General features: G+C 41.3%; 1 protein-coding gene across 1 annotated transcript; it reads right to left on the reverse strand.

Moving 5' to 3' along the window:
• Window positions 1-1,382: 1,382 nt before the first annotated feature.
• On the reverse strand, window positions 1,383-26,173 carry rarab (retinoic acid receptor, alpha b). The gene is made up of 9 exons (XM_073494555.1): window positions 25,092-26,173; window positions 10,733-10,887; window positions 10,016-10,157; window positions 6,642-6,802; window positions 6,310-6,486; window positions 5,971-6,175; window positions 5,257-5,324; window positions 4,390-4,480; window positions 1,383-2,818 (listed from the first exon to the last, which is right to left on the reverse strand). The coding sequence occupies exons 1-9, from the start codon at window positions 25,288-25,290 to the stop codon at window positions 2,547-2,549; spliced, it is 1,470 nt and encodes a 489-aa protein (XP_073350656.1). The 5' UTR covers window positions 25,291-26,173; the 3' UTR covers window positions 1,383-2,546.

Raw genomic sequence — 26,173 nt, forward strand, 5'->3', positions numbered from 1 at the left:
TCTAATAATAAGAAGGTCCGAAGTGTTCTGAACTTTTTGAAATTTGAATGGTGTTTCTATGTGAATGTATGAATGAGGAATAGATGAAGATGAGTGGATTTGCAGGGATTTCTATTTGGATTCCATTCAAACAAATCTTCAAAGAAAGTTGAATATTTAGTAATGTTTTAATGGGATGTTTTATAGTACAATACCAATATCAATATTCATTTGATTTCTTACATGGAATAGTAAAGATGGAACCAGGATCTTACACTGAAAACAGGGTCGTTTCTTCGAATAAAAATGAATCAGGGTTGGAAACAGCTGAACTACGTCTTTTTTTTATTGTATTGCTACATCTTTTGTTTTAGGAAAATGACATCATTACATCATCAACATTTCCATTTAAAACACTGATTTCTTTAGTGGCAACACAGGTGGTACTGTTGATTTAATTCACAAGAATCACAGCTTGTTATATCTTTTGTTCCAAGACAGTGACTTCAACATTTTTATATAAATATAGATTACAGATTTAAATTGTAATACAGCCTTTTCATTTCAATCTTGAATAATGGCTTTTATGTTCTGCTTGTACCCATACGCAGCTTGAAGACAATAAAGAAATGGATTTAGATTCATATCACATTTAGTAGTTCGCTTACATTCATCTGAGCATTACAGATTTTCAAGCAGGAATTTTTCTCTGTAAGTTCCAGCGTATGTAGCCTTATTTCAAGAATACTGCAATAGCATTGGATGCTAAATTAAAGAATATTTCCTACATATTAAGAAAATTGTTCTTTGTGTATCTACACAAATGTACTTGTTTATAGTGTAGCTTTACTGTTTTTTTTAATATATATTGCCTAACATTTAGCCTTATTTCAAGATGATGGCACAAGCAATTGCTGAATTTAAGCACATTTTCCTACATATTGAGAAAAAAAATCTTAAATATTTTCCTGTATCAAGACAAATGTACTTGTTTTTTACTTGAAGCTGTGATTCCATTGATGAAGAAAACCTGCCATGATTATATCAAGTTTAATTTTATGGAACAGTTTCCTTTAAGTTCTCTGGTTGCTTATCTGTGAGGGGTAACAATGAGATGTTTAGTATGGCTTTCATCAGTGAGCAGGGATCTGGCCTTCTCTCTGGGGCTGCCTTGACTTTTAGCCTTCATCCTACTTAAAAAGGTGCTGCAATTTTATCTGGAAATTCAGACAGGTGTTAAGGCTAAATGACATTACGGACTTGAAATGTTTGCAGGGTGGATTATTAATAAATGCTTGAATATGGATCTCCAGTGTGAAAATAAATTCTCCTACATTTAGATACCTAGAACGACGTGACAGTGAACCATGTTTTTAACCAAAGAGCACACATACTTCAGGAAAGAAGACGAAAATCATATTTCTTTATTAAACTCCCTGTATTTTAATACTTTCCGGTGAGTTTTACCTCACCATACATTAAAAATGACAACACTGAAAAATGATTTGTACCTGACAGGGTATGTTGAAGTGAGGCAGTGTCACTGTGTAAACAGACTATGACAGTGGTGCAAACTATAGAAACAAAACACAGCTTGTACATTTTGAGACGTTATTGCTGATGTGAGATTTCCATATTTCCCTCATTAAACTATGATTCTGCAGAGTTGAACAACTCTAGTGCCACAGTGCGGTTTGTTACCGGGGTTGTTTGTACTGCTGGTATCACAGTTAGCTTTGGTTGAATGTGTCCACCGACAGGCAGACATTGTATCACTCTGACAAACGTTTTCAAAGTTTGTCGAAGTTGAGTCGCTGAAACTGCATCCGAAAACAAACCAAATAATGTTTTTCTTACAGAGGATGATGCCAAGTAACACAGGAAGAAATAGATTTGCCTCAAGCTATACAAGGTATCCAACTCACGTTTACATTTCTCATTCCAGTGAAGGACAACTGAGTCAAGATGATTATTTTTCACCGATGCATGAGGGGATCAGAAGCAGAAGACTGTGAGTGTGGTATGTGTGGGGTATATATGTACATGTAGAAAAATAACTTCTTTTGTCAGTCTGTCTCTGTCGGACAACTTCTCGTACAATCTTTTTTTTTTAAATTTATATACAGTATATTACACATGATGATTCTGAATCCCCATTGGTCGGTCCAAATTCCAGTATTTTGATAGTCTTTCATTTGGGTTCACAGTCTGCATATATTTAACCTTTGAGGCAGTGTACGAAGATAACAAAAATGGTAAATCATGTTTTTTTGCATTCAATGTATAAAACCATCATTCCTGAATACATACCAGTTCTCACAGCATAGTTTAACTGCTTTACTTCCACCTCACCCCACCCACCTGCAGCTCTTGTATAGAGATACTTAGCCGCCCTGCTGGCTGACATACGGTTTAATTGAAGTGACGGACAAAACATGTCACCAGTCACCCAGAGATTTTATGGGCTTTTTTGTCCTCCAGATCATCTGTTATTGGGTGCAGTTTTTGGTGTCCTTGCAGTACCACGCTGTGCCACGGGGTGGTGCTGAGGTGCTGAGTGTAGAACTTTAGGTAGAGGGGGAGGGAGAAGAGGGGGAGCATGGTGCAGGGCTCCAGCCAGGAGAGGAAGTTGATTTGGGCGACGGACTTGGAGGACAGCTCTTGAGCTCTGTATCATTCTCTTCTCTGCCCCCTCCTCTACCTTTTCCTCCTCCTCCTCCTCCTTTCCCTCCCACAGGTCCATGGCCCTCCAGTCCCTCCGAGTTCTCTAGCATTTCCTGGATGAGAGGAGGCATGGAGCCAGGTATCTCCATCTTCAGTGTGATCACTCTCTCTGCTCCTATGAGTAAGAGATGGACAAATACAAGTCACTATGTGTGGATCTTCCCCCATCACCCTACACATTACACCCGAACATTAATGGAAGACAGAGAAATGTGGTGAAACTGTCACTGCAATAAAGTCCATATTTAATAGTTTATTATCATTTTCAAGAATGATAATAGCATCAAAATGTTCCCTCTTACCATATTTGTGTTACAAGTGATTACAATATCAATTCTTCAAAAAAAAAAAAAACTCTCAATATGTAATGTCTGCCACTCAGAGTCTCTCAATCAAGAGAGTGTTACATGGGAAGATCCAGGCAGGGCGGGAGGCAGAGTGGCTGTTCAGAGCCAGCCAGCTCTAAAAAGGAGAGAATCAGGTGTAGAGCCGGACCTTGTGGAGGAATAAACACCTGTAGTCACATGAGATTCTGCTCTGATCTGGGGTTCTTACCCATTGGGAGGAGAGCTCAGAGATTACTGTTTCACTTCTGGGATTAAAGTGGATTTATCCTCCACTCCTGTTTATCAACCTGACTGCAGCAGTGATGTGTTGAGGCGACCTCTATCGTCAGGCGAAGCTGAAGGCGAAATGTACTTTACTTCATGATTGTACCATTACAGATAAGAGAGAGGGAAACAAACAGAGAACCAGAGTCTCTGTTTGGTGCTGAGATCAGTGTTGAGGTTGACCTAAATTCACAGACACACGCACCGTCGCCTCTGCTCGCCATCTTACAGCTACATAAATGATCCTGTGGTCAAATTTGACCTTATCTCGCTTCGCTGGCAGTGAACACATAATTAAACACCTGCCATTTCTGATAAAAGTCCATCTGATAAGATTCAGGCAAAAATGTTCGTGGACATGGTTTTAAAGTTTTATTAGACACAATGACACAGCAAATATTATTGAGTTGTCACTATTTAGCTTTTTTTTTTGCAACAGCTCTTTTAAGCTACCATCAACAAAACTAAGCATTTCCTGTACAAATGTTTCACATTAAAAAAAATTCAAATTCACTTGACTCAAAAAGCATATTTCATTCAGTTTTACTGGTAGGAAAAACATCTGTAGGAAATGTGTTTGACAGCCTAACAGCAATAAAAAGATGGTGAAAATAGAAAAAATAGTTGGTGAATGAAATTTTTAATAGAAGAGAAACTCGAGGGGTGAGTGTGACATGACAGTAAATATCATGTTATGCCTCTTTGATTTACAGTATATCTATGCGTTTCTAGATTGATTTGTATTACTCCTGAGCTCCTGAACCACTATTTATTACAGTCACCTCACTGTAACTGGTTGATTATACTTAATTATTCCAACAAATCATCTTAGCTCGATTGTGTCGTGTAAAGTATTAACATGAGGGACGGGGTTGTGGTCTTAGTGGGGACTTGGACAATGTGGCAGTTACTAGATATATGTCCTGACTACTTGTATACACTGAATGTGTGTGTTGGGACTCGCCCCAACAACATTGCTTGTGTGTAAGCAGAAGCCCTCTGTGCCCATACCTGAGTAAATTATCACCAGTCACCAGTGTGTGTGTGTTTGTTTGTGTGTGTGTGTGTGTCTCACCCTTCACACTGATGCTCCTGAGGTCAGTAATCTTCATCAGTATCTTGGGGAACATGCAGGGTTTTTCAGGCCTCCTCCTCCTCACATAGATCTGTGCACACACATGAAGGCATGGAGAAGTATTAGCCAACGATATCTGAGAGTGCTTTCATTTCCATTTTGTAAACTTTTTTACTTTGTTGATGGATTCACATTTTTTTCTTTTGACAAATGAAATGTTTTCTGTCAAAAAGAAAATGTTTGATTTGTGTGTTTTATACGACGATTCAACTTTATTTCACTCTTTAATTTCTTAGGGTCATACTGCTGCTCAATAAAAGACACATGACATGAAAATGGATTTGTGTCTTTTGTGTTCTTCTTTAATTCTTTTCCTTATAGTAAGAATATTTGAACTTGCTTTATCCAAAAGATTATTTTCAACAAATCCCATGAAGAACCAAAAACAATAATCATCGTTAGGGCCACTTGTAGGTCGTTGACCCAAGCTGTCTGGGGAGAGAACTCAGTACAGCATTGTAGGTGGGTGATAAGTAATGTCCTAGGCCACCTCCTCTGTTCAAAGACGGTCGTTCCATATATGTGTCTTTAGTATGGATACATGGGCCTGAGCTACAGAGCCACAGACAGGGTAGGGAAGTCAAAAAGTACTGAGAGAACGGATCAACTAATTCTGGTTTGGATCTTCACATGGAATTTGTTGACAGTAAGAAAAATATATAATATCAGAAGACACATCCTTAGTTACCTACTGTACTTTATTTACAGTTTTTCTGTAAAACTGCCTGTGTTTGCTTTGGAATTGGAGGATGACTCCTTGAATAAAATGGCAACGTAACTAACAATATAGTACTATTATAAAAATACCTTCAAGGCTTCAACAATTGGCTCCTGAAGAACATCCACCTTGTCTGATTCCTCCAGATCCTGACGGTCTGCAAACACATGATACACAATCACTGCCACAAGCTTTATTACACATTCATTAACTTTAAGAGTAACTACACAGAACAGGACACCTCCTTTCCAGAAATCATGACCTGGTTACTCAAGATAATACACAGGCTTTGTTGTGAGCAGTTTCATGTGCAGCTACTTTCTTTTTAATCGACTACACATATCACCACACTGTGCATCTACTCATGGAGGGGAGGCTTGTGCTTGTGACAGTGCAAGATGTAAACATTAATGGCATCCTCCTCAGGTGAGCTGTAACATCAGCTAGCTTAGAACGCAAGCCTCTCGCCCATGAGTAGATGTACACATCCTTCAATGCAGTGATACAGAAAGAAAATAGTTCCTACATGAAACTGCCCACAAAAATGTCTGTGGATTATCTCTTGTAACCAGGTCAGGATTTCTGAAAAGAGATGCTGCTGTTTTTAGTTTCTCAAATGGATTTTTTTTGGCTCTTAGAGCGCCACAAGCCGCGGGCCATCTCGTTCTATTTATATCAGAGAGAAGGCAGACATCTCTACAGCCAGTATCTCTTATACATGTGTTTTTGATTTTCAGGTGAACTTAAGCATTTTTTTTCAGTGATTATCTCATTTCACATTCTTTGGAAACTGAGTGCAGTACCTCCACAGAGCAGGCAGATGGCACTGAGCAATCCTGTCTCTGCATCGTCCATCTCCAATGGGAGCAACTGGCTGGCGAAGGAGAACACCAGGTCTGTGAGAGGTCCGAACCCGGCGTTGTGCATCTGTGTGCGGTTCAGAGTCAAACCATCGGAGAAGGTCATGGTGTCCTGATCTGGGGTGTACCGGGTGCAGATCCTTAGAATCTAGGAAAAAGGGGTTGAAGTGGACAAAAACGGAAACGACATGTGTTAAATGTTTCTGCTGTGCATTTTCCCACGGTAGTTTTGTCTTAGTTGAGGAACTGTTTGGTGCAGTGTGACAAATGCTATAAACTCACCAGTATATCGAGGCAGGCCGCTTTGAGCAGGGTGATCTGATCAGCGATGGTTAACGTTGTGAAGCCCGGCAGCTGCTTGGCAAACTCCACCGTCTTAATGATGCATTTAGTGGACAATTCACTGAACTTGTCCCAAAGATTGACGTCCAGAGCGACACGCTGCTCAGAGCTGTTGTTCTGCAAGTGGAGAAAGTTAGGAAAACGTTTTTTTCTAGTAAGCTGAAGAAAACGCCTTTATTGCATTAGCTATACCTACACATTCAATTTGGTTTTAGTTGTGAGTTATTGAGAGTATTCTGATCTGTATCTGTTTGTATGTGGTGTGTGTGTACCGTGGTGTATTTTCCGAGCTGACAGAGGGAAGGAAACGTGTCCTGATGGGCCCGGCGAACTCGCTCGATCATCTGCTCTGTGTCTGCCGACAGGACGTAGACCTCTGCCTCCACCTGCCTCTTCTCTTCCTTCTTCTTCTTCATTCTGTCGTTTCGCACCACTGATGGTGGAAGAAGAGGCGGGATTTAGCTCAGGAGTTTAAGCAGCATTGAACATCTTCAATCAAGGACAAGGAGACTGCTCTTTCAAAGCTCTGTGAGAGTGATGAAAGAAATAACACGAATATGTTGAGATCTTTTCTGTGTATTTATGCTTCCCACTGGATTGTACTGTCTTTTAAATCCACGTGCAGTCCTTTATAGCCTTTTCACAATGAAGATTCAAATTAAGAATCGACAGATGTTTTTTTTCAGGGCTGATGCTGATTATTAGTAATGACGGAGACCAATAACCGACTTTTGGAACCGTTATACATTGACAATAAAAAAGAAAATCTTTCAAAATTTCAGAATTACAGGTAATAGAATGTAACTAGGTACAATATAGTCAAGTACTGTAGTTACATACAATGCTGTGGTACTGTACTCGAGGATTTACGTCTTCTGCTACTTAACACTTCCACTCCACTACATTCATTTGATAACTTTAGTTACAAGTTACTTTGAAGATTCAGCTAATTCAGTGTTGATAGACTTTTACTTGTGATGTGTAACCAAACAGAGAGTGTTGTGGGCGGGACATTGAGTGAGACCAGAGAGTGACGACTACAGACAGAGAGAGGACACTGCATCGGTGCGAAAGTATTGCAATTTTTAATGAATTTATTTTATTGGCAATCAGACAAAAAAAAACCTACTGATACTGATAATCAGAAAAATAGTGAATATTGGCCACAGTAATCAGCCAGGCCAACAACACCATCAAGTTTACCAATAAAGGTCAAAGGTAAAACTGGAGGGAGAAGGTGTCTTCAACCCTCTCTGTTACACTTGAGGATGGCTGGCGTTCAAACTCTACATGTCGATCTGAGGAGTGAATGTGATTAAGTGCTGCAGTGAATGTGCCTGGTTGTTTTAACAGCAGCAAGGTGACGCACAGCAAGTGTCATTGCTAGTTTCGTGCTGACACAGTTGTCATTTTCATGCCTGCGTCATGTAAATAAGCAAATGTACTTGCGCCCACCTGTGCGCCCCTGGGCCTGCTGGTCTTAAAGCAAAGTGCGGTCAGGCTCACTGATGGCGGATTGCTATCTTGAGGCAGCAGAAAGCGACAGCGTCATACGGCAACAAAAAGCTGGTCTGAAGTCAAAGGCACAGTATTTTTGCTGCTATTTAAAGGACGCATTATTCAGACAGGAAGATGTGCCTACACATGGGGGTTCATAACGCACATACACTCTGCTTTTATGATGAGAGATGCTGCTTTCAGTTATTTTAAATTCAGGAAGATACTTTTTATGAACCATCCCGCCTGATCCATGAACGAGTAAAGCCGAGTGCCACTGCTTAATATGTCTCCAGGTCCTGGTGCACCTGGCTCTTAAAGGGAATGGGAGAAGACGCTCGGACTGGTTTAATTTATGTTCCACCCGAAGCACACCCATGACTAATTCAGAGTCTAAGCACAACCCCTTTGCACCGTGCGCCTCACTTTGGGCCCAGATTATCTGCGGTTTAACTCGCAAAATGGACACTTGTGTCTTGCGCTTTAAACTAAGTGCCAGATATCATCTAAATAGGGCCCTTTGCCTTTAAAAGTGAATATTTCATGTCCCATAGAAATTTAATGGGGCAAACTAATCTGTGCAACACACCACTCTCAGTGGTAACCAATAACACTGGGCTGTGCACAGCTGGAGTTAGCTCACTTTGGACACATCGCAGTAACAGCAACTTAGCGGAGGAGCTTATCTGAGTTTGCAACATGAACACATGTTCAGGGGCTGTGTTTAGCTCGAGAGAAGTTTGGACCAGCCCGTCATGATGTCATCAGGTTGACCCGTGCTTGTGTTTGGCGTCTGCACATTTAGAACAGAAAGCCTGAATGACAAACTCACCAGGCAGTGAGGGTCCAAAAAGGTCACACCATTGGGAAATGCAGATTGTAGCAAGAGTTTGACACACACCAGGGACGACATTATGGCCTATTGTAGATTACTTATTTTTGTAATCCAGTAAGTCTATGGAAGCACAACTGGAAATCTGTTAAAAAGCAGACAGCAGGGTGATGCAAGAGGCTGTTTATAAGTGAAGCTACTGTTTGTGTGGTGCATGAATTAACTGAGAGGAGCCACCAGAAGGAGACAAATACCAAGGTTAACACATCACTCTGCTTCCTGAGAGGATCACTTTGCTTGAATTGCATTGCTTCTCCTGCTTTAAGTATACAGTATACACTCAGTCTGTATATGTAGGTGTGAGTGTATATATAAACAAGTGTAACATTCAGTTTCTGTGCGATGCTCTGCTTTATTATAGACCAGTACGCTGGTTTAAATTTACCTTGCGAGACAGCTGAATTGTGTGAGTTGTGAGACTTATCATGTGTATGGATGGGAGGATGCTAGATGTTATCAGAGATTATAATAATGACACTCAGGATACGTTTATCGTGGTGAAGTTCGATTACCGGGATAATTGAGAATCAGGATAATCGTGAATTTCCTCACGAGGTCTAGCTCAGTAACCTTTAGTTCTATATTGATTTCCTGATATATTATAAGTTGCCACATAGTCCCACATCAGTCCAGTCATTCCAAAATGTCCCATGCCTAATTATGTCATCTCTCCAATCCCATCTTGCCAGGCATCAAGCTATGCATCGATCAGCATCCTGAGTTACTCCTTCCAGCTGCAGCGTGCTTTAGGTGTGATGGCCAGCAAGAGAAGCCACTGTAAGTTTAAAAACAACAATGGCAGCTCCTCAAGATGTTAGCATAGCTGCTATAGCATCAGTTATATGAGAACTGGAGAGTATTTCTTTATCGAAATGAATGACATTGAAGGCGTCTCTTGATGGGACATTTTTTTTTGCGCTTCTCTCGAATAACTTTGTTAAGAGTTTTATTTACCAACTGGCTCTACTGGTGGTAGCACTCTCCTTCTGCTGTTCATCTGACTGGTTAGTCCGTAGTAGATGTGATAGATAGACGGTTTGTCCAATCGCCTGTCAAGTTATTTTTGAAAGTGCCTGCCCTTTCCCAAACAGTTATTAAAGGCTCCTTCCTCGATGTTTCTGTGTAACAATCAATGAGGCACGTCAAGTTAAGTGAAAGCATTAACCCTTTGCATTAAAGTACCTTTGGAAGCTCATCCTTGTCCACAATTAACTCCACACGCACAGAATAGAACAAAATCTAATAAACTGTACTCACACTCCTTGGACATGCCAACATCGAGGCATTTCTGCAGTCGGCAGGACTGACACCGGTTCCTTGTCACCTTGTTAATGACGCAGACTTTGTCTCTGTGACACGTGTACGCCATGTTCTTCTGGATGCTCCTCCGAAAGAAACCCTGACACAAAGATACAGAGACAGTGAAGCAGGACAGCAAAATACAACACAGCATTGTCAACATTAGCAGGTGCAGCATTAGAACCAAATCTAACTATCCTCACCATCATCTGCTGCTGATGGGCAGCTGATAGCTGGTGAGTACATGGTCCAACAGGACACGAGCTTGACCACATGCACAACAAAACCCATACACAGATATCAAAGTAGATACTAATTACATGCACACATTCTTTGTGTGTGTGTGTGTGTGTGTGTGTGTGTGTGTGTGTGTGTGTGTGGGGGGGGGGGCTGTGTTTGTGTGTGTGTGTGTGTGGCTGTGTTAGTGTAGGATTAGATGGAGCAAAGAGGCTTACAGATCCTTGGGGAGGTGCAAAGGTCGTGACAGCTTTGCTTACACATTATGCAAATAGCAGTTTCACATGGCTATTTTTAAGTCAGGCTTTCTGGCTGTAGCCGGCATCCATTCACCCAGTTATCAACAATGTAGTATGTAGTGTACAGTATGTTGTGTGTGTGTGTGTGTGTAGGTTGTGTCAGTGAAAGTTAAGCTCACGCAGATGTTTAGCTGCCTACCTTGCAACCCTCGCAGGCGCTGACTCCATAGTGGTATCCTGAGGATTTGTCCTGACATACAAAGCAGGGCTTGTAAATGCGAGGTGGAGGAGGAGGTGAGGGGGGGCTGGGAACCAGCAGGTCCTCTCCTGAACTTGTGCTTTCGGTCTCTATTGCTGCAGGAAAAGGGGAGAAGAAAATCAGATTGCAAATAAAATGCATTGTTTTGTTCATGTTTTGTGTTTGACCTGAGCTGCAGTGAGTTTTGGAACAGCTCAAGTTTTATTAATTCATTGGAAGACACAGTGTCCCATATTTCTGCTTCTGCATCAACTGCTTAAGGTGCAAGACTGGAGTAGAGTCATGCCAGGTGAGTGGATGCAGGTAAGCTAGTAACCAGTCATAGATACTGTAGCAGCATCATGACAAACACTGAGCTCTTTTATAACATGCACTATAAAACAAATGGTGCTGAAAAAGAAGCCGATTACCAAAACCAAATTAGTGAAGTATTTTTGGGTACAGTTTTGCATCAAGAGTGGACCATCCTGTTAGTAGTCTCCACCTTATGCTATCTGGCTTACACCAACTGATACTTCATAACAACTTTGGAGACCGTGGGCCCTATTTAAACAATCTGTAGCACTTGGTCTGAAGCGCATGGCGCAAATGTATTTAGGGTGTGACCATTCAATTTTGCCCGTTAAACGGCAGTTAATCTGGGCACAATCTCCCATTCCCTTTCAGAGGACCTGAAGCGTTTAAACAGTGGCACTTGTCTTCGCTGAGGGACAGGTATGTGGTCCTGGGCTGCTGGGCTTCATGTTAATTGATGTTCTGTGTTCTTCTACAAATCAAAAGCTTACACACACAGTCCAGATTCATACAGTGATACAGTTCAGTCAGACAATTAGAGCATAACATAGTCCGAGTTTGGCGTCTAGGCTCCGACCTCATCGCTCCCTGCAACAAAACATCTTGACCCCCCCAGTCAGAGCCTACAGGTGGATGCTGGGGTGGTGGTGGGGCTCAAAGAACATCAGCAATACTGACGCAGGGCAGTGGTGGCACTGGCAGGCAGAGGGACAGATGGGAGATTTTTACAGTTTAAATAGACCACCTAATTGACAGGGTGTGTTCGGTAGATGAGTGTGGAGAGTGGGGTATGTCATCAGTGTATATCAATGCAGCTCGAGTTGTCTGCCTGAACTAGTTTCGCAGGCGTCGCTCCATTTTGCGTTAAGCAGCTGCCCTCCTGATAAATCGGTCTAAAAATATTTATTTCAGAAGCTAAAAGTTTAATTCTGTTTTCTCTGGAGGGTTTCCTCTTCAGCTTTTAGTTTTAAATGTGGGTTGTCTGAATAATGCGTCCTTTAAATAGCAGGACACACTGCGCCTTTGACTTCAGACCAGCTTCTTGTTGGTCTGCGGCCTCAAGATAGCAGTGTGCTATCAGTTTGCCTGACCACACCTCACTTTAAGACCAACACGCCCAGGGACGCCCAGGTATGTACAGGTACATTTGCTATTTACACACTGGGCGTGAAAATGACACCTGTGTCGGTCAGAAACTAGCAATGACACTTGCACTGCGCTGTGCACTGCTTTGCGCCAGGTATAAGACAGAAGCCCATGTGTTTTAACAGACTGTGATTAATATATTAATATAGAGTTAGATGAGAAGATTGATACTTCCGTCATGCATTGTAAATATGAAGCCAGCAGCTGCGCAGGAAACAGGGAAACAGCTGGTGTGGCTGGACAAAATCTGACTAGTAGCACCTCAACAACTAAATAATCAACACTTATTATCTCCTCTCTTAAACGTACAATATATAACTCCTGCCAGCAGAGGTCTCTTGATCAAAATGATGTCTGTGAGGGGAGGCAAGAGCCGCAGCTCAGCTGCTTAGAGCTGGCTAATGAATCTGGATTAGATCCAGACCCTCTGGAAAATAAACACATCAAGTCAGTTCGGGTTGTGCTCTGATCCGGAACCGTTTACAGAGATCAGAGACTACTTTTAAACTTTTGGGATTATCTTAACGCCTGTTTATCAACCTGACTGCAGCAATGATCCACTGAGGTGTTCTGTAGTGTTGTTTGCTGACTGGAGCTGGAGCTAGCTCTTCTTTTCACCTCTCCTCTTGGACGTTGCATTTGTGAAGTAAAGTCTTTGGGGATTAGGCTACTCAATTCAAAGAGAGTTATCCTGAATTTAACCACACACACACACACACACACACACACACACACACACACACACACACACACACACACACACAGCCTCGTTGTGTGGCGTTACTTGCTAACATTAGCTCAAGTCTGGTATACAGTTAGGTAAACTGGCTGTTTGGGGCACATTAACACTGCATGACCACCGCAAATAAACACTACCATTGGCCTCACTGTTGATGTATACATCATTAAACAACCACTGCTGCTGAATTAAAATCAATGGTCTGACTCAGGCACCAATTTACACAGATGAGATCATGTTTTTTAAGTTTTATTAGTGTTAAGTTTAGTCTTGGTTGCCGACTTCCCTATCCCAGAAGTAGTAACAGGCAAACACATGAAATGCACCATCACCTTGAGTAAACATTTTCTCAAGGGTTTGAACACTGTAGGAAAGGACAAACCGGCCAGCACAAAAACACAGACACAACCGGAGAATATTGGATTTGCACAAGTGCAGTCAGATACAGTTGAAATCTTCTATGCTGAGATCTCTTTTAGTCTCTTTTACTTTCACTGTAAGCGACTGATGAGGTAACAACCAATAGCAGCAGAGTGCACAGCAGACCGTCCCTCTGGACCAAAATTTCTCGCATCAACCATCCTGATTTTTTTCTACTCGGAGATAAGCTCACACTCTCTCCTACAATCTTTAGGACCGCTATTTAAAAAAAATGTATTGTAATTGATATTGTCTTCCTGCAGACGGTACAAACAATATGATACATTATGAAGTGGTGAGGTGTCAGCTATGTAGTAAATTAACAATGACATCTAACTCCCTATTCTCCATGAGGGCTCATTTTGCCAAAGTGGCTGTTTTATTTTCTGTGCAGAGACCTGACAGACAGACTATGACACATTTTAAGGCCATGGCCCTTGACATTAAAGCATCTTTCACACAGGCAACCCTGATCTTACTAGACATTACCCAGAGACGCTGCATGTCAGGACATTAAAGTCCAAATCAGTTGGACTGGAAATGAAACAGACTTAACCAGCACCCTACAAAGTCCAATTCATTTCCAATTGAGCCCATGTGTAAATAGAATGGCTCATTGATCGGAGAGTTCATAGCGAGCGAGTGGGTGTGTTGATGATGTTTCTATCCCTATTTCCCCTGAAGTTACATTGTGAACAACAAATCCGTGTTTAAACCAGCGGGAGGGGAGCTTCCTAGCTGTTAGCTGTAAGCAGCCGGTGGGCCGCAGAGTCCTGCAGTGTGTTTGGCTAACAGAGCTAACAGCTAACAGAGCAAAACATACAGCAGGACTTAAGAGTCTTTTTTCATAAGAACATGAAGTGTTGAAATGAAATGAAATGTCACGATATAAGTTAACAGTAAATCGCAGGACTCGACGACCAAACCTTCAAATAAATCTACCTTGTAAATGTACTGAAGTACTTCAGCTGAATCCAGTTTGGGGGTGAAAGCATCGTGAATGTAAACACTTTTGACTAATAACTACAGATGTTAATAACAAAGTAAAGAACACTCTGATTTTGAGACCACTTCTGGATGGTTAGAATTGTTTTTCGGGACGGTTTCGGGGACGGTGGTGAAAAAAGTTCTGCTGTGAAGAGGCAGGTTTCTATGCCAGGACCACGCACAACTACTCTGCCTCTCCCTTCTCTAACCTCTAACCTAACAGACAGACAGACACACACACACACACACACACTTCTCCCCTCCCCCTGCTTTAGTAGCCATACCAGACATTCCACTATGGAGGAGACTCAGCTCCCCTCTATTGGTCTGCTCTGTTTACATAGAGAGGGAGAGAGACAGAGGAACACAGAGGAGATCCTCCTCCTCTCCGGCCATCATACCATCCCTCCATCTTCCCCTCTCTTCATCTCTCCTCTATTTGTCTTTGCTCACTTCTCACTGACACCCTAGCTAACAGTCCCCTTCAGCACTGTCTGACCTCTTTTAAACTTCTCCTCTACTGCTCTCCTCCTATTAGCGTCTAACTCTGTTTTAATCTGTGTGTATGTTAATCTCTTCATATTGCTTCCCACCTCTGCTTTACTGCCGAGGACCTACACAATTTAAACAGTGGGGGTATAGATGACTAATCTTTAGAGATGTGACTCAGGAGAAGGATATCCTTCCAGCTTAATCAGATAAGGATAGAGCATTTCATACATTCATCATATTGGTGTGGATGGTATAATAAGTGTAATAAGAATATTTTGTACAACTGCAGTCAATTGACTAAATGTGTCACTTTCAGACTCTTTGGTTTTTAAAAAACATTTTTTAATGAAGAAATTTCTACATAATGTTGCTTTGGATCCTGGGCAGTACGCAAATTGCCAAAAAACGGCCACTGTGTTAGCTTCACAGCCAACAGAGGCTTAATCCTGATAGTTTTGGTGATCACTTGGTTTCGCCACCAACAGGTCGACCTGACCTGCAAAACTAATGACATCAGCCTCAGGTGTGTCGTGAATTTGGTTAACATTTAGTAGTTAACAGTAACCCCAATATTCCCAGACTCCCTTACAAATAGCATGATTTTAAAACTTGTTGCGTGAGGGGAAACTTAACAAACATTGCAAAACAGCTACAGCAAATTCTAATTCATTCACGTGTTATTGTAAATTTGACATTAAATGCATTACATTGTTCCTTTCCTCGTAAAGTGTCGAGGCATCGCTATATGAGCCTGTCTGGTTTCATTTCAGAACCGTGTCCTGTTTGCTTCCTTGACTAAAGGGCATTACCGCCCAACATTTTGCAGTTTAGCATGTATAATAAATGTATGAATTAAGACAACATTTTGATTTTTATATATTACATTTACATATTTTGCAAAAACAGTATACAGTAACCAACATAGGCAACTTCTTCTACACCTGAGGCCAAAGTCCCCAGACTTCCTTAAAAATCACTCAGTTATTTGAGTTGAGTAAGGATAAATGTTATAAACGTAGTGAAACTGTTGACAACACATTCTTAACTGTAAATTCGGCAAATGTCAGTTTGTGTGTATCAGTCTCCAGTCCTCTGCCTCTGTTATCACTAAATGCATTTTTTGCAACATTTCATTATGTGCATTTAAACAGAACTAACTACCACACAATATAGATGATATAGAAACATTTTGAGGACACCTGCCTTACAGATGTCAAGGGAAACACTGTGGCTGTAACGACTATTCAGTGCAGAAGAGAAGTAACTGTATAGAAGTTGGGATGTAAATGTTAAGAAAACATTCTTTTGCCACATTTGCGGTTTTCTCTGGCCTCGGCTACGAATTATGTGTCATTTAAACCTTTCGAAGTCAGGCCATCAATGCTCCTAGGCAGGGCAGCCAGCATGTGTGCTCAGGTCAGGTTGGTTGAAATCCAATAGTGACAGTGTTAAATGTTACCCCAGTACTGGGGTAAGCCGTTTTTCCAAATCTGATGTAAAATAGGGTTTAATGGTCTCCCCGGGCGGTTGTGGCTCTGTGCCAGCAGCAGTTCCTGAATAGAGAGCATGTTCTATCAGCTTAGAAACCGCCCTCTAACCACAGCATTCAACTGACGGGACGTAGGCACAAGTTATAGACACACTGTAAAGCCCCTCATTGCTCATAATTCTTTTTCCTGATAAGCACACATATAGTTTGGTACCATTCTTGGACAAACACCTCTTACTACTCGATTTCACATTCATCTTCACCTAATGGTGAGAAATATGGATACAATCCTTTACTATGGTATATATCGTTTTATCACAATATCAATATTAATATCATGGTGGAGTGTTTATGTAGTGGAAATAGGGTTGAACAATATCCAAAACAAGACAGACATATTGCAATATGAGTCAGGATTTTAGTGATGATGGTAATTTTTGAATTTCATTATTAATAACATTATTTTTTTATGTTGATTCAATTCAAATTGATTGTTGCAGGGGTCTGTACCAAACTGGCATGTTCCTTATGTCTGGAGAATGGGTTTTTTAGGCTGAGGTATCTGTAGCAACACGATGGTTGTGGTTACTTGTGCAGCCATAAGTGAAAAGTATGAAAATCCAATTGCGAGATCATTTATGGGTAAAACAACCGGATGGGCGTTACTGTTTTTGACTAATCAAATGAAGTCATTTGAAGTGCTGATTTCATCACACGGATGAAACAATTTTGAAAATCCATTATTGCCAAAAAGCGCTGACTGCTCATTGATTTTCAAAAATGCCAAACATTTGGCTGCTCCAGCTTCTTGAAATCTGAGGAGTAACAGCTTTCCTTTTTTTGACCTTACATCATAGAAAATTTCAAATTTGGGGATGGGTCGGTCAGTAGAAGACATTTGATGACATCACCTTGTGCTCTATGACTTTGTGATGATTCATTGAGAATATAAATGATTCAAACAATCACTCATTGTAGCCGTGATCATAGTCTCACCTGATGGCTGAGTCTGATGGAATTTCCATGGCTGCTTACTGACAAATACTAGCTGATACATCGGCCGGTCAGTATTACCAGCCCAGCTAATGTAGTATCAAGGTTTAATGCTGTGTATTTGTCACATTCCAAGATGGCTTAATGGATTAATAACATTATCTATCTTTCTATCTTGAAGTGGAGTTGGACCTCTTGTCTATTTTTCTTATGAGCTAACAGCAGTATGTGTGGTAATCATGGATTTTGTGTGTGCTTCAGTCATTTTTCAGAGACTGGGTGTGGCTTTGGCTCCTGTTCCTCACACACCTGCAGCTCATCTACTTATCAGCTTCAGTATAAGAACACCAGTCTTCTCTCCACCCGCTGCCAGATTGTTTCTGCTCATCCTAGTGGTATCTATGGCTCAACCTCTTAAGTGTTTCTTGTTCCGCTGTTTTTCTAAATGAGTTAAAACGTATTATTTACTCTTGTGCTCACTTTGTCGTTTCCAGAGTCACTGCAACCTTCGAGCCCCGGCTCCACAGCCACAAGTCGTACGCCTCAGCGGATCCACCTGCATTTCTACTCACCAGTGCCTCAGCCTCAACCTCCGCCACCTAGTGCCATGAGCCCCAGCTGGACCACCAGCCCAGCCACTCGCCTGAGCTTGAGCCACCACAGCTTTCTTTTCACCTGAGCATATTCAGTAAATTCATTTTATCCATTTCCCCTGTCTCAGTGTCTACTTCTGGGTCCTAATTCAACCTCCTAACCATAACAGTATGAAAAACATTCAGGTTAGCAGCTCTTCATTTTTAACTGATGCTTTCGACCCAAAAAATCCTGATCAAAGCACCCGTAATGTCAGCTGTCAATGATTAATGTCAAACTATTGCGAGAAAACTTGATAACAAGCCAAAATGAGACTTGGTTTTTGTGTGTATTTTTTCAGCTGGTGACTGTATTCAAAGATCATCTACGGGTAGAAACTCTACTCTCTAACACTACTGTTCAATAGATCGAATTTTGTGGATGGGGAAAAGCAAGATGTCTCACTTCTTAGCAACTTCCCGTTATCAGCTACGGAAAAAAAAAACTGTCTAATTCATAATTTTAATGATTAAGACTTTTTAAAACAAGTTTAATGGGTTGTGGATGTATTCTGATGATTTATATATGATCTGCTGCTTTCTACTGTTCCCTGTTTTCCGTCGCATCTTTTTTTCATGGTGAATTAATAACTTCTCTCTTATATCATTTTCAGCTTGTTGAGTGGCACTGAGCAGGACTCTAGATCAGTATCAGGGCCAAAAATAACTTTACTGTCACATCCTGACTGTGTGTGGTACATTACAGAACACTTCTGCAACTTGTTTCACTTTGTCGGTCTTCCCAATAAGTCACATAACATTGAAAATACAACAAAATAACAACAACAAACTTCAGCTCTGCACAGCTGTTGTTCCAATTCTATATATAAGTTTTAAAGGAGACATATTACGCAAATGTTTGGGTTCATAATTGTATTTTGGGTTACTGCTAGAACAGGTTTGAATGCTTTAATGCTCAAATAATGTCCAGTGCTGCAGCATTGTCTGCTTTTAGCTCCTGTCTCTTTAAGGCCCCTCTCCTGAATACCCAGTCTGTTCTGATTTGTCAGCTCACACACGCCTGATCAAGCTACACTCACCATGTCTCTGGGTGGCTCGGTTGTGTTTTTTCAGTTTTCTAGTTAGGTTCGCTTCTACTTCTACAGGCATGAAGTATGTAAATGTTTGAGATGGTGATGTAATGTGATGTCAAGAAGTCGCTGACAAGGCGTTTCATGAGCAGTGTTTTCTGTGGAAGAGAGGAACTTCCGTTGGTGCAGACTTTGCTTTGAATAAACGCATAATAGGTCTCCTTTAAGTTTTATTAATTCTATCACTGTTTACATAAATAACAAGCAGATGTGACATAGGAGAAGGAATTCCCAAGTTCAAATACAGACAAAAACATGCTGTGTCAGAGGACTCTGGAACAAATGGATTAATAACTAGCTTTCTACTGCCGCTCTTTTAGCATTTATCGGATGGCAGTTCGACCCCACAAACACATACACACAGAAATTAAGACATCCACACAACCATCCACCTCCTCCCGTTTTTCACACTCACACTCAGGTCAAATGTGGTCATTATACCCTCACATTCCCAGACAAACTGTGACTGTGAGTGAATGTGTATGTGCGTCAGTTTGTGTGTGTGTGTGTGTGTGTGTGTGTGTGTGTGTGTGTGTGTGTCCAACAGACAGAAAAGAGAGGTCATTCAGTGCAGGGAAGTGATGACTGGGCAGCTGACACAGGAAAGAAATAGGCAGATAGAAGGAGAAATAAAGAGGGGTAGAGATGTAGGTCACTTCCCAATTGTCAGTGAGTCATTGCTCTGGATCACTCCCAAACACACACACACACACACACACACACACACACACACACACACACACACACAGTGAGCCACTATCCCCCAGCCTGCTTACATGTCGCTGGAGCAGAGGCTGAATGTGTGTGCGTGCTTGTGTCTGTGTACGGCCTCTGACCTTTGAACCTGTTTGACGCTCTTCATTCCAGTCACACACAAAGACACGCACACACACACACAAAAACACTGAGGGCAATGCTTATGAGCACTCCCCTCTTGCTTCTATACATCTCTCGTTATGTTTCTCGCCAGCTGACCAGAGTCCACTTTACTCTCTCTCTCTTTATGACTTTAACTTGGTTGCACAAGGACCATGTCACAGTGACATTAGCATGTCATCACCCTCAGATTACTATCTGACTCTGAGGCTGACTGTGTCTAACATGTGACAGTGAAGTGGGGCAGCGCTCCTGTCTCCTGTGTTTGTGTGTTTATGTGTGTTAGTCTGGTGACCTGTCCTTGTTGTACCATACCTCGGTCAATGCACGCCGGGATTGACATTAGTCCCCATGATCCTGTACATGACTGGAAAAAAGAAAATGGCTGGATGGAAAATATCTCTGTCTTACATCACAGCTTAGTATTGAACCTAAATATTTGTACCGACCAAATTGAGCTCATAGCAACCAGTATCATAAACGTGTAAGTACTGAAAGCTGGCATTGAATGCCTGCTGTTGTCACCTCTGGCAAGAAGGATATGTTTTTCACTGTTTCTGTTTGTTGGTTGGTTGGTGGGTTTGTCAGCAGGATTACACAGAAACTACTGAATTCATTTACAGGAAACTTGGATGGAGGATGGGTCCAGCCCAGAATAGATAAAGGGATGGATCCAGAAATTTTTCTTACTTTCTTTAACTGCAAAGTAAATAAGGCACAGATCTTGATGGGAAAAAAACACGTGTACTTAGGTGGCTTGTATCTATAAGTGAGAACAATTCGATGCAGATCCTGTTTCTGGTGAGCTTAAATTATGGTCAAGCAGATGGCTGACACAGGGAATCGAGTTTGATATCAAATTGGGCATCATTGAATAAAAGAAGACTGTCAGCTCTTAATCAGATAGTTTCTCATTAGAAATCATAATTTTCCCGCTTTTAGTCTTTTATTTATTTATACCAAGTTCGTGTACGGCTGCTTGTGATTAGATAACATATAAGATTTGAGAAGCTGAGCTTCTTTCATCATATTAATAAAAGGATTTTGTAGAAAAAAATTTACATTTCTCAAAGCATAATGAAGCAAAACGTATGATTTCAAAGTTACAAACTTGGTATTGGTGAATAAACTAACTGGGCCACTGTCAAGAAAAACTGACGATGATCACGGATGGTGTTCAGGAGACATGCCATATTGAAACCACAGAAGTAAACAACTATTTTGTTTATTTGAATTTTGTAGACAAGTGTATGAGGATGGTATGATGGGGCTGTACCCGACTCAGGATCTTATCAGTCAAATTGGATTTTGCTGTTCAATTAAAAGATTCAACTATTTGTCCTTTTTTCAGTTCAGCGCCACACTAAACCTCTTTATTAGCCTCCATCAGTACGTTTTATCTGCAGCCTCATCATCTGTGATGTGAAAACATCAGACTTCCAAACAGAGAAAGTAAAAGTGTACATCCTGCGTATAGTTCAGTTCAGTGGCGGCTGGTAAATTCTTTTTTTTATTTTTTTTTTAAATAAAAATACTCTGCTTGGAACAGTAATATTTGTCTGATATGGTTTTTCTCCATAAAGATGAAAAATGACCACATTAAAGTGACCCTCATTAAAAACTCTAGATGTTTTGCGAACATTTTGTTTTTATTTATAAATTCCCAGAGCCCATCAGTTCAAAACCTAAAGACTCTTCATTTACTATCAGAAATGACAAGAAGAACCGCAGCAAAAAAATTACATTGCAAGAAGCTGCAAATGGCAAATGTTTGCAGTTTCTACATTTTAGCTTGAAAAATGATGTAAAACAAAGTCAGCACTCCTGATTTCGTCAATGATGTGCTCTCTCAAAACTGAGAGGAGTTCTGTCTGTACTGTCTTAGATGTTCCTTTAAACACAGCAGCACTCTGCAGAAGTTCTTGTACTGCTGCATCTAGTGATGCTACAAAATCCATCAGTCCTCTGAAAACACCTGGATCTGAGCGTTCACTTTCGTCATGGCCATGCAGGGCTAGCTCAAACACACAAGATGTGCCTGTTTTTGTAAAACTCCTCGTTGTCTATAGATCCCTGTCCTGTAGCCTTCATCAAGCTGAGCAGCGATATCTACTCTACCAAACATTACAAGACGCATAGCATTTTCCATGTGGCAGCTTGTTCATGCCTTTTCACTTGAGTGCTTTAAATCAGTCCTACCTGACTGGATCCATGATGGTTCGGTTCCTGCTGTTTGAGAAAGGAGGCAGGGAAAGCAGAATAAAGTGCCACGACTAGACGCGACTTCTAAGCAAACCAGCCTCATGAAAAAAACGAGTGTACTGTCTTCCTCTGTCTTGTGCTTGCATTTTCAGCAACTTAACTGAATTGTTTTCTCCATTTCGATATATTTCCACAACTCACTCTATGATACAAGGCTCCTCCAACTCTCTACGAACTTCTAAGTTATCTGCTCATAGGTCAGTTCCTTTTCGTGCTGTTAATCACGGCCTTGGGGCGGTGACAGTCAGCACCCAGCGAGCTCCTATCTCTTGTATTACAATGAGTGAAGTGCGCATGTACATGACCAAAGATTTCCGCGCCCAGGGCCGGAAATATATCACCTCTCAGTAACTTTACACAATGTAGAACATTTTTAATCTACGTTATTATTGCAGATTGAAGATCTATATGATTCATCTTCATGTGGGACAGGTGGGGCGCCGCCCTAGCGCCCCTTATTAACGAGCCGCCACTGGTTCAGTTATAAAATCCAAGCGCAACACAGAGAATCTCTCCTATGGGGCCCCTGACAGCGTTGTCAGTGTAGGGCCGGCACTACACATTTTACTGCCTGAGGCCAGATTAGTATTTGGTGTCCCTAAATTGCAGCTTCTCTCATCAGCTAACAACATCACATGTTGTGAGTTATATATTTTTTTTTTTACTAATGCAGCAGCTATTATAAAAGTATATTTTTGCTTTGCTTTGTATATAATTCCGCAGTGAGATGTTATTCCTGAGCATTTTTGTAAGGTTCTATGTTTTATCTTGTTTTTGTGATGTACTTTGACAAAAACTGTCTCTGACTGACTCATCAGCTTTCACAGGGCGGCCCTAGAGGAGCCAGTGTTTTGTTTTCAGAATTGGGATTTAATTTGTTTTTCACTTGTTTAATTTTCAATATATTTGAATACAACAACAATTATAAGTTTAAGTTTAACGCTACAATTTCAGTCAGAAATCACACATTTTATTGGGGACCCACTGAAATGACTACCGACCCATAGGTAGTCATTTCAGTCAATGATATTGGTAATATTTATAATATACTGTACATTATAAATAGCATCATATGTAACATTTTCAAACTTTCAAATAATACCCAACGTGGTACACTGTGAGGCAAACACGATGATGATGGAGTGCTGAATCAAGGAAATGATCACCACACACTAAATGACGACGAAAATATAAATATTTTCATTTACTAGTATTTGTAGTGGTTGTTACTAGAATCTTATTAGAATGTTGGTTTCCTACCTTATCCACTTTTATTGACTGGTAATGCTAAACACTGTAAACAACCTTTATTATTATATTTCTGACTTTTCAAAAAGGGGAAATAAACAGCCTGAAATGTGCAATGCATCAATTTTCAGTAGGATTGTCTTCTAGACTAACTAAACTAAAAGTCTTACTATCAGAATACGGGACAGTGACATTATCACCTAAAACATCTACACAAACAGGCTTTAATGATCATAAACAACACAATAAATATTATCAATAACATTGTTATTGATAATTCTAGTACTTTTGTGGGCAAGTATGCCACCTAATTCCTAGTTAATTCAGTTAGAAGTAAAAAAAATAAAAAAATACCTGTTATACTTTGTAATAATATATCAATGCTATAAAAAATCATAAAATCGTAAATAACTGTGATGACACATTCCCTCTGGAGTCACAACTAAGATTGATTATGCTGTAGAGTATCTTTTAATTCATCAAATAACTGGGCTATAAAGAAGAAAAGACTGTTCGAAAGCCCAAGATGACATTTTCCATTGGCTTGTTTTGTGCAACCAACAGTCCAAAACCCAAAGATGATCCATTAACCATCACATAGGGCAAAGAAAAGCAGAACACCGTGTTAGTCTGAGAAGCAGAGAACCAGGTAATGTTTAGAAAGTTTAAATGAAAAAATAATTATCAAAAGAGTAGCAAAACAATTCTGTGATTAGTGAATAAACTGAATGTTTCATCTCTAAACCGTTCATACGTTAAAAGCCTGTGCAGCTGATGCTGGTGAGCTGTAAACACACACTGAGCCTGAGGTCAGGATGGGCTCGATTTGGTAAATGAGTGCAGGCAGCCGCTGACCTACTGAGGTCATTTGAGTCAGCCTACTGAAAACATAAACCAAAGCCTCGAGTTGCGTAATACACAACGTAGACACATAACGACCTGATGGAGAAGGACTTTGTGTTGCTACAAAGACGGGTCATCTTAAACTGAACGCAGCATTTGTCAGATATAAAGGTTCTGCCCATCAGTGAACAACATGCCAAAAAAAACCAAAACTTCCATGCCAAATCATGAAAGCAATCACAAACCACATATAAACTGCATCAGCAAAGAGGAACAGCAATCGCACGCCAAAACTTACCAGCAGCTTGCATGTTTACAGACACGAAGGCTAGTATGACTCACTTTGTAGCAGTTTGCTCTGCTGATTTAACTATTTTAAAATAATTTGTAAAATAAATGTCATTTTTAAAATGACATTTTTACACACAATACACACTCTTGTATAGTGGAGTGTGGAGGATGTGATGTGTGCTTGATTTAAAAGGTGTAAGCACTAACAATCAGAGGCTAGGTAAGTAAAGGTAAATATCATTATATTTTGTAGTTAATAAGAGGCTAAAAAGAGGTTGTGGGGCACCTGATCCTGGAAGCAGAGCCCTTCATGTCCCAGTTAGAACCAGTGAACTAATGCATTCATTCCCCCAAGCTGATAACAAATATCAAAGCATGTAAAGCAAGCTCATGTCATTTCTCAACAAATTAAATTACACTGACTAACTGTGCTGTGCCCTGCAGTTATTTTGTTTGCACGTCCAAAATGGCAAATCATTATTTTAATGGGACTCACAGTGGCTGGATCCGCTCCAGTGCCTGCCGGTCAACAGGGATCCTCCGAACGGTCGCTGGAGCGTTCCTACACCGGACAGGAGTCCCTTCTCCGGCCCGAGCCCTGGAGGTCTGTGGTAGTAGTCCATGCTCAGAAAAGAGCCGGGACTGGGGCTGCTGGGGCTGGGGCTGAAACCCACAACATCCACGCTTTCGTACATCCCCGACAGGGAGGAATCGCGTCTGATGTCTTCGTACCAAACAGAGGAGAAAAAAAAAAGAGGAAAAAAAAGATGAAAGGGTCCTGGAGAGAAAGAGGAGGGAGGGAGGGGAGGAGGGAGAGTTCACATCTTCATAACAGACTGATGGGAGGAGGAGGAGGAGGAGGAGGAGGGGGAGGAGAGAAAAAGCGATGACCGGTCCCGGTGACCTTTCAGCCCTTGGGGGAGCTCAGGCAGTTCGTGTTTTCGGTCCGTTTCTGGAACGAGTTCAGGCGACAAACGGAACGCTGTTGTCCAAAACGCTACAAGTGCCACCGACTTGCCCGGTAACCGCGGTGCCGCTGGAGTTGCAGCCCGGGTTACTTTGTGGCACCGACGAAGGAAAAGAGGTCAACCACAGAAAAGACGCGCTGTAACATTACATGACTACAGCAGCACCGTAGGCTGCTGAGAGTTTATGACCTCAACATCTACAGCCGGTCCCTCCGGGTTTACACGGGGTCCGACGTCGCCGCCGTTAGTTTATTCGCTGTGTTTTTTACAGTAACATAAATGTAGTAAATGTAACCGTCATATCGCTGAGCCGGTTCCGTCGACAGACTACTTCTTCGTGTCACAGCAAGTAGCCTACGGCTCGTCCTTAAATCCACGCATTAAGTTCACCGTCACCGAAAAGTAAGAAAGGTCCAGTCGGTGGAAAACGTGCTGCTCCGGCTCACCGAGTCCAAGCGTTCACGACAGAACCCGAACCCCCGCTCCTCCCGACACACTAACGCAGAATGTGCGCTGTCATATGTGACGTTGAACTTGCCGCTGTATGTCCGAGTAGCAGAAAATATCCAAGAGTCAGAGGTGATACGGTCGAGATTGCGCGATCGGGACT

This window comes from Pagrus major, chromosome 23 (genome assembly GCF_040436345.1).
Source record: "Pagrus major chromosome 23, Pma_NU_1.0".
NCBI lineage: Eukaryota > Metazoa > Chordata > Actinopteri > Spariformes > Sparidae > Pagrus > Pagrus major.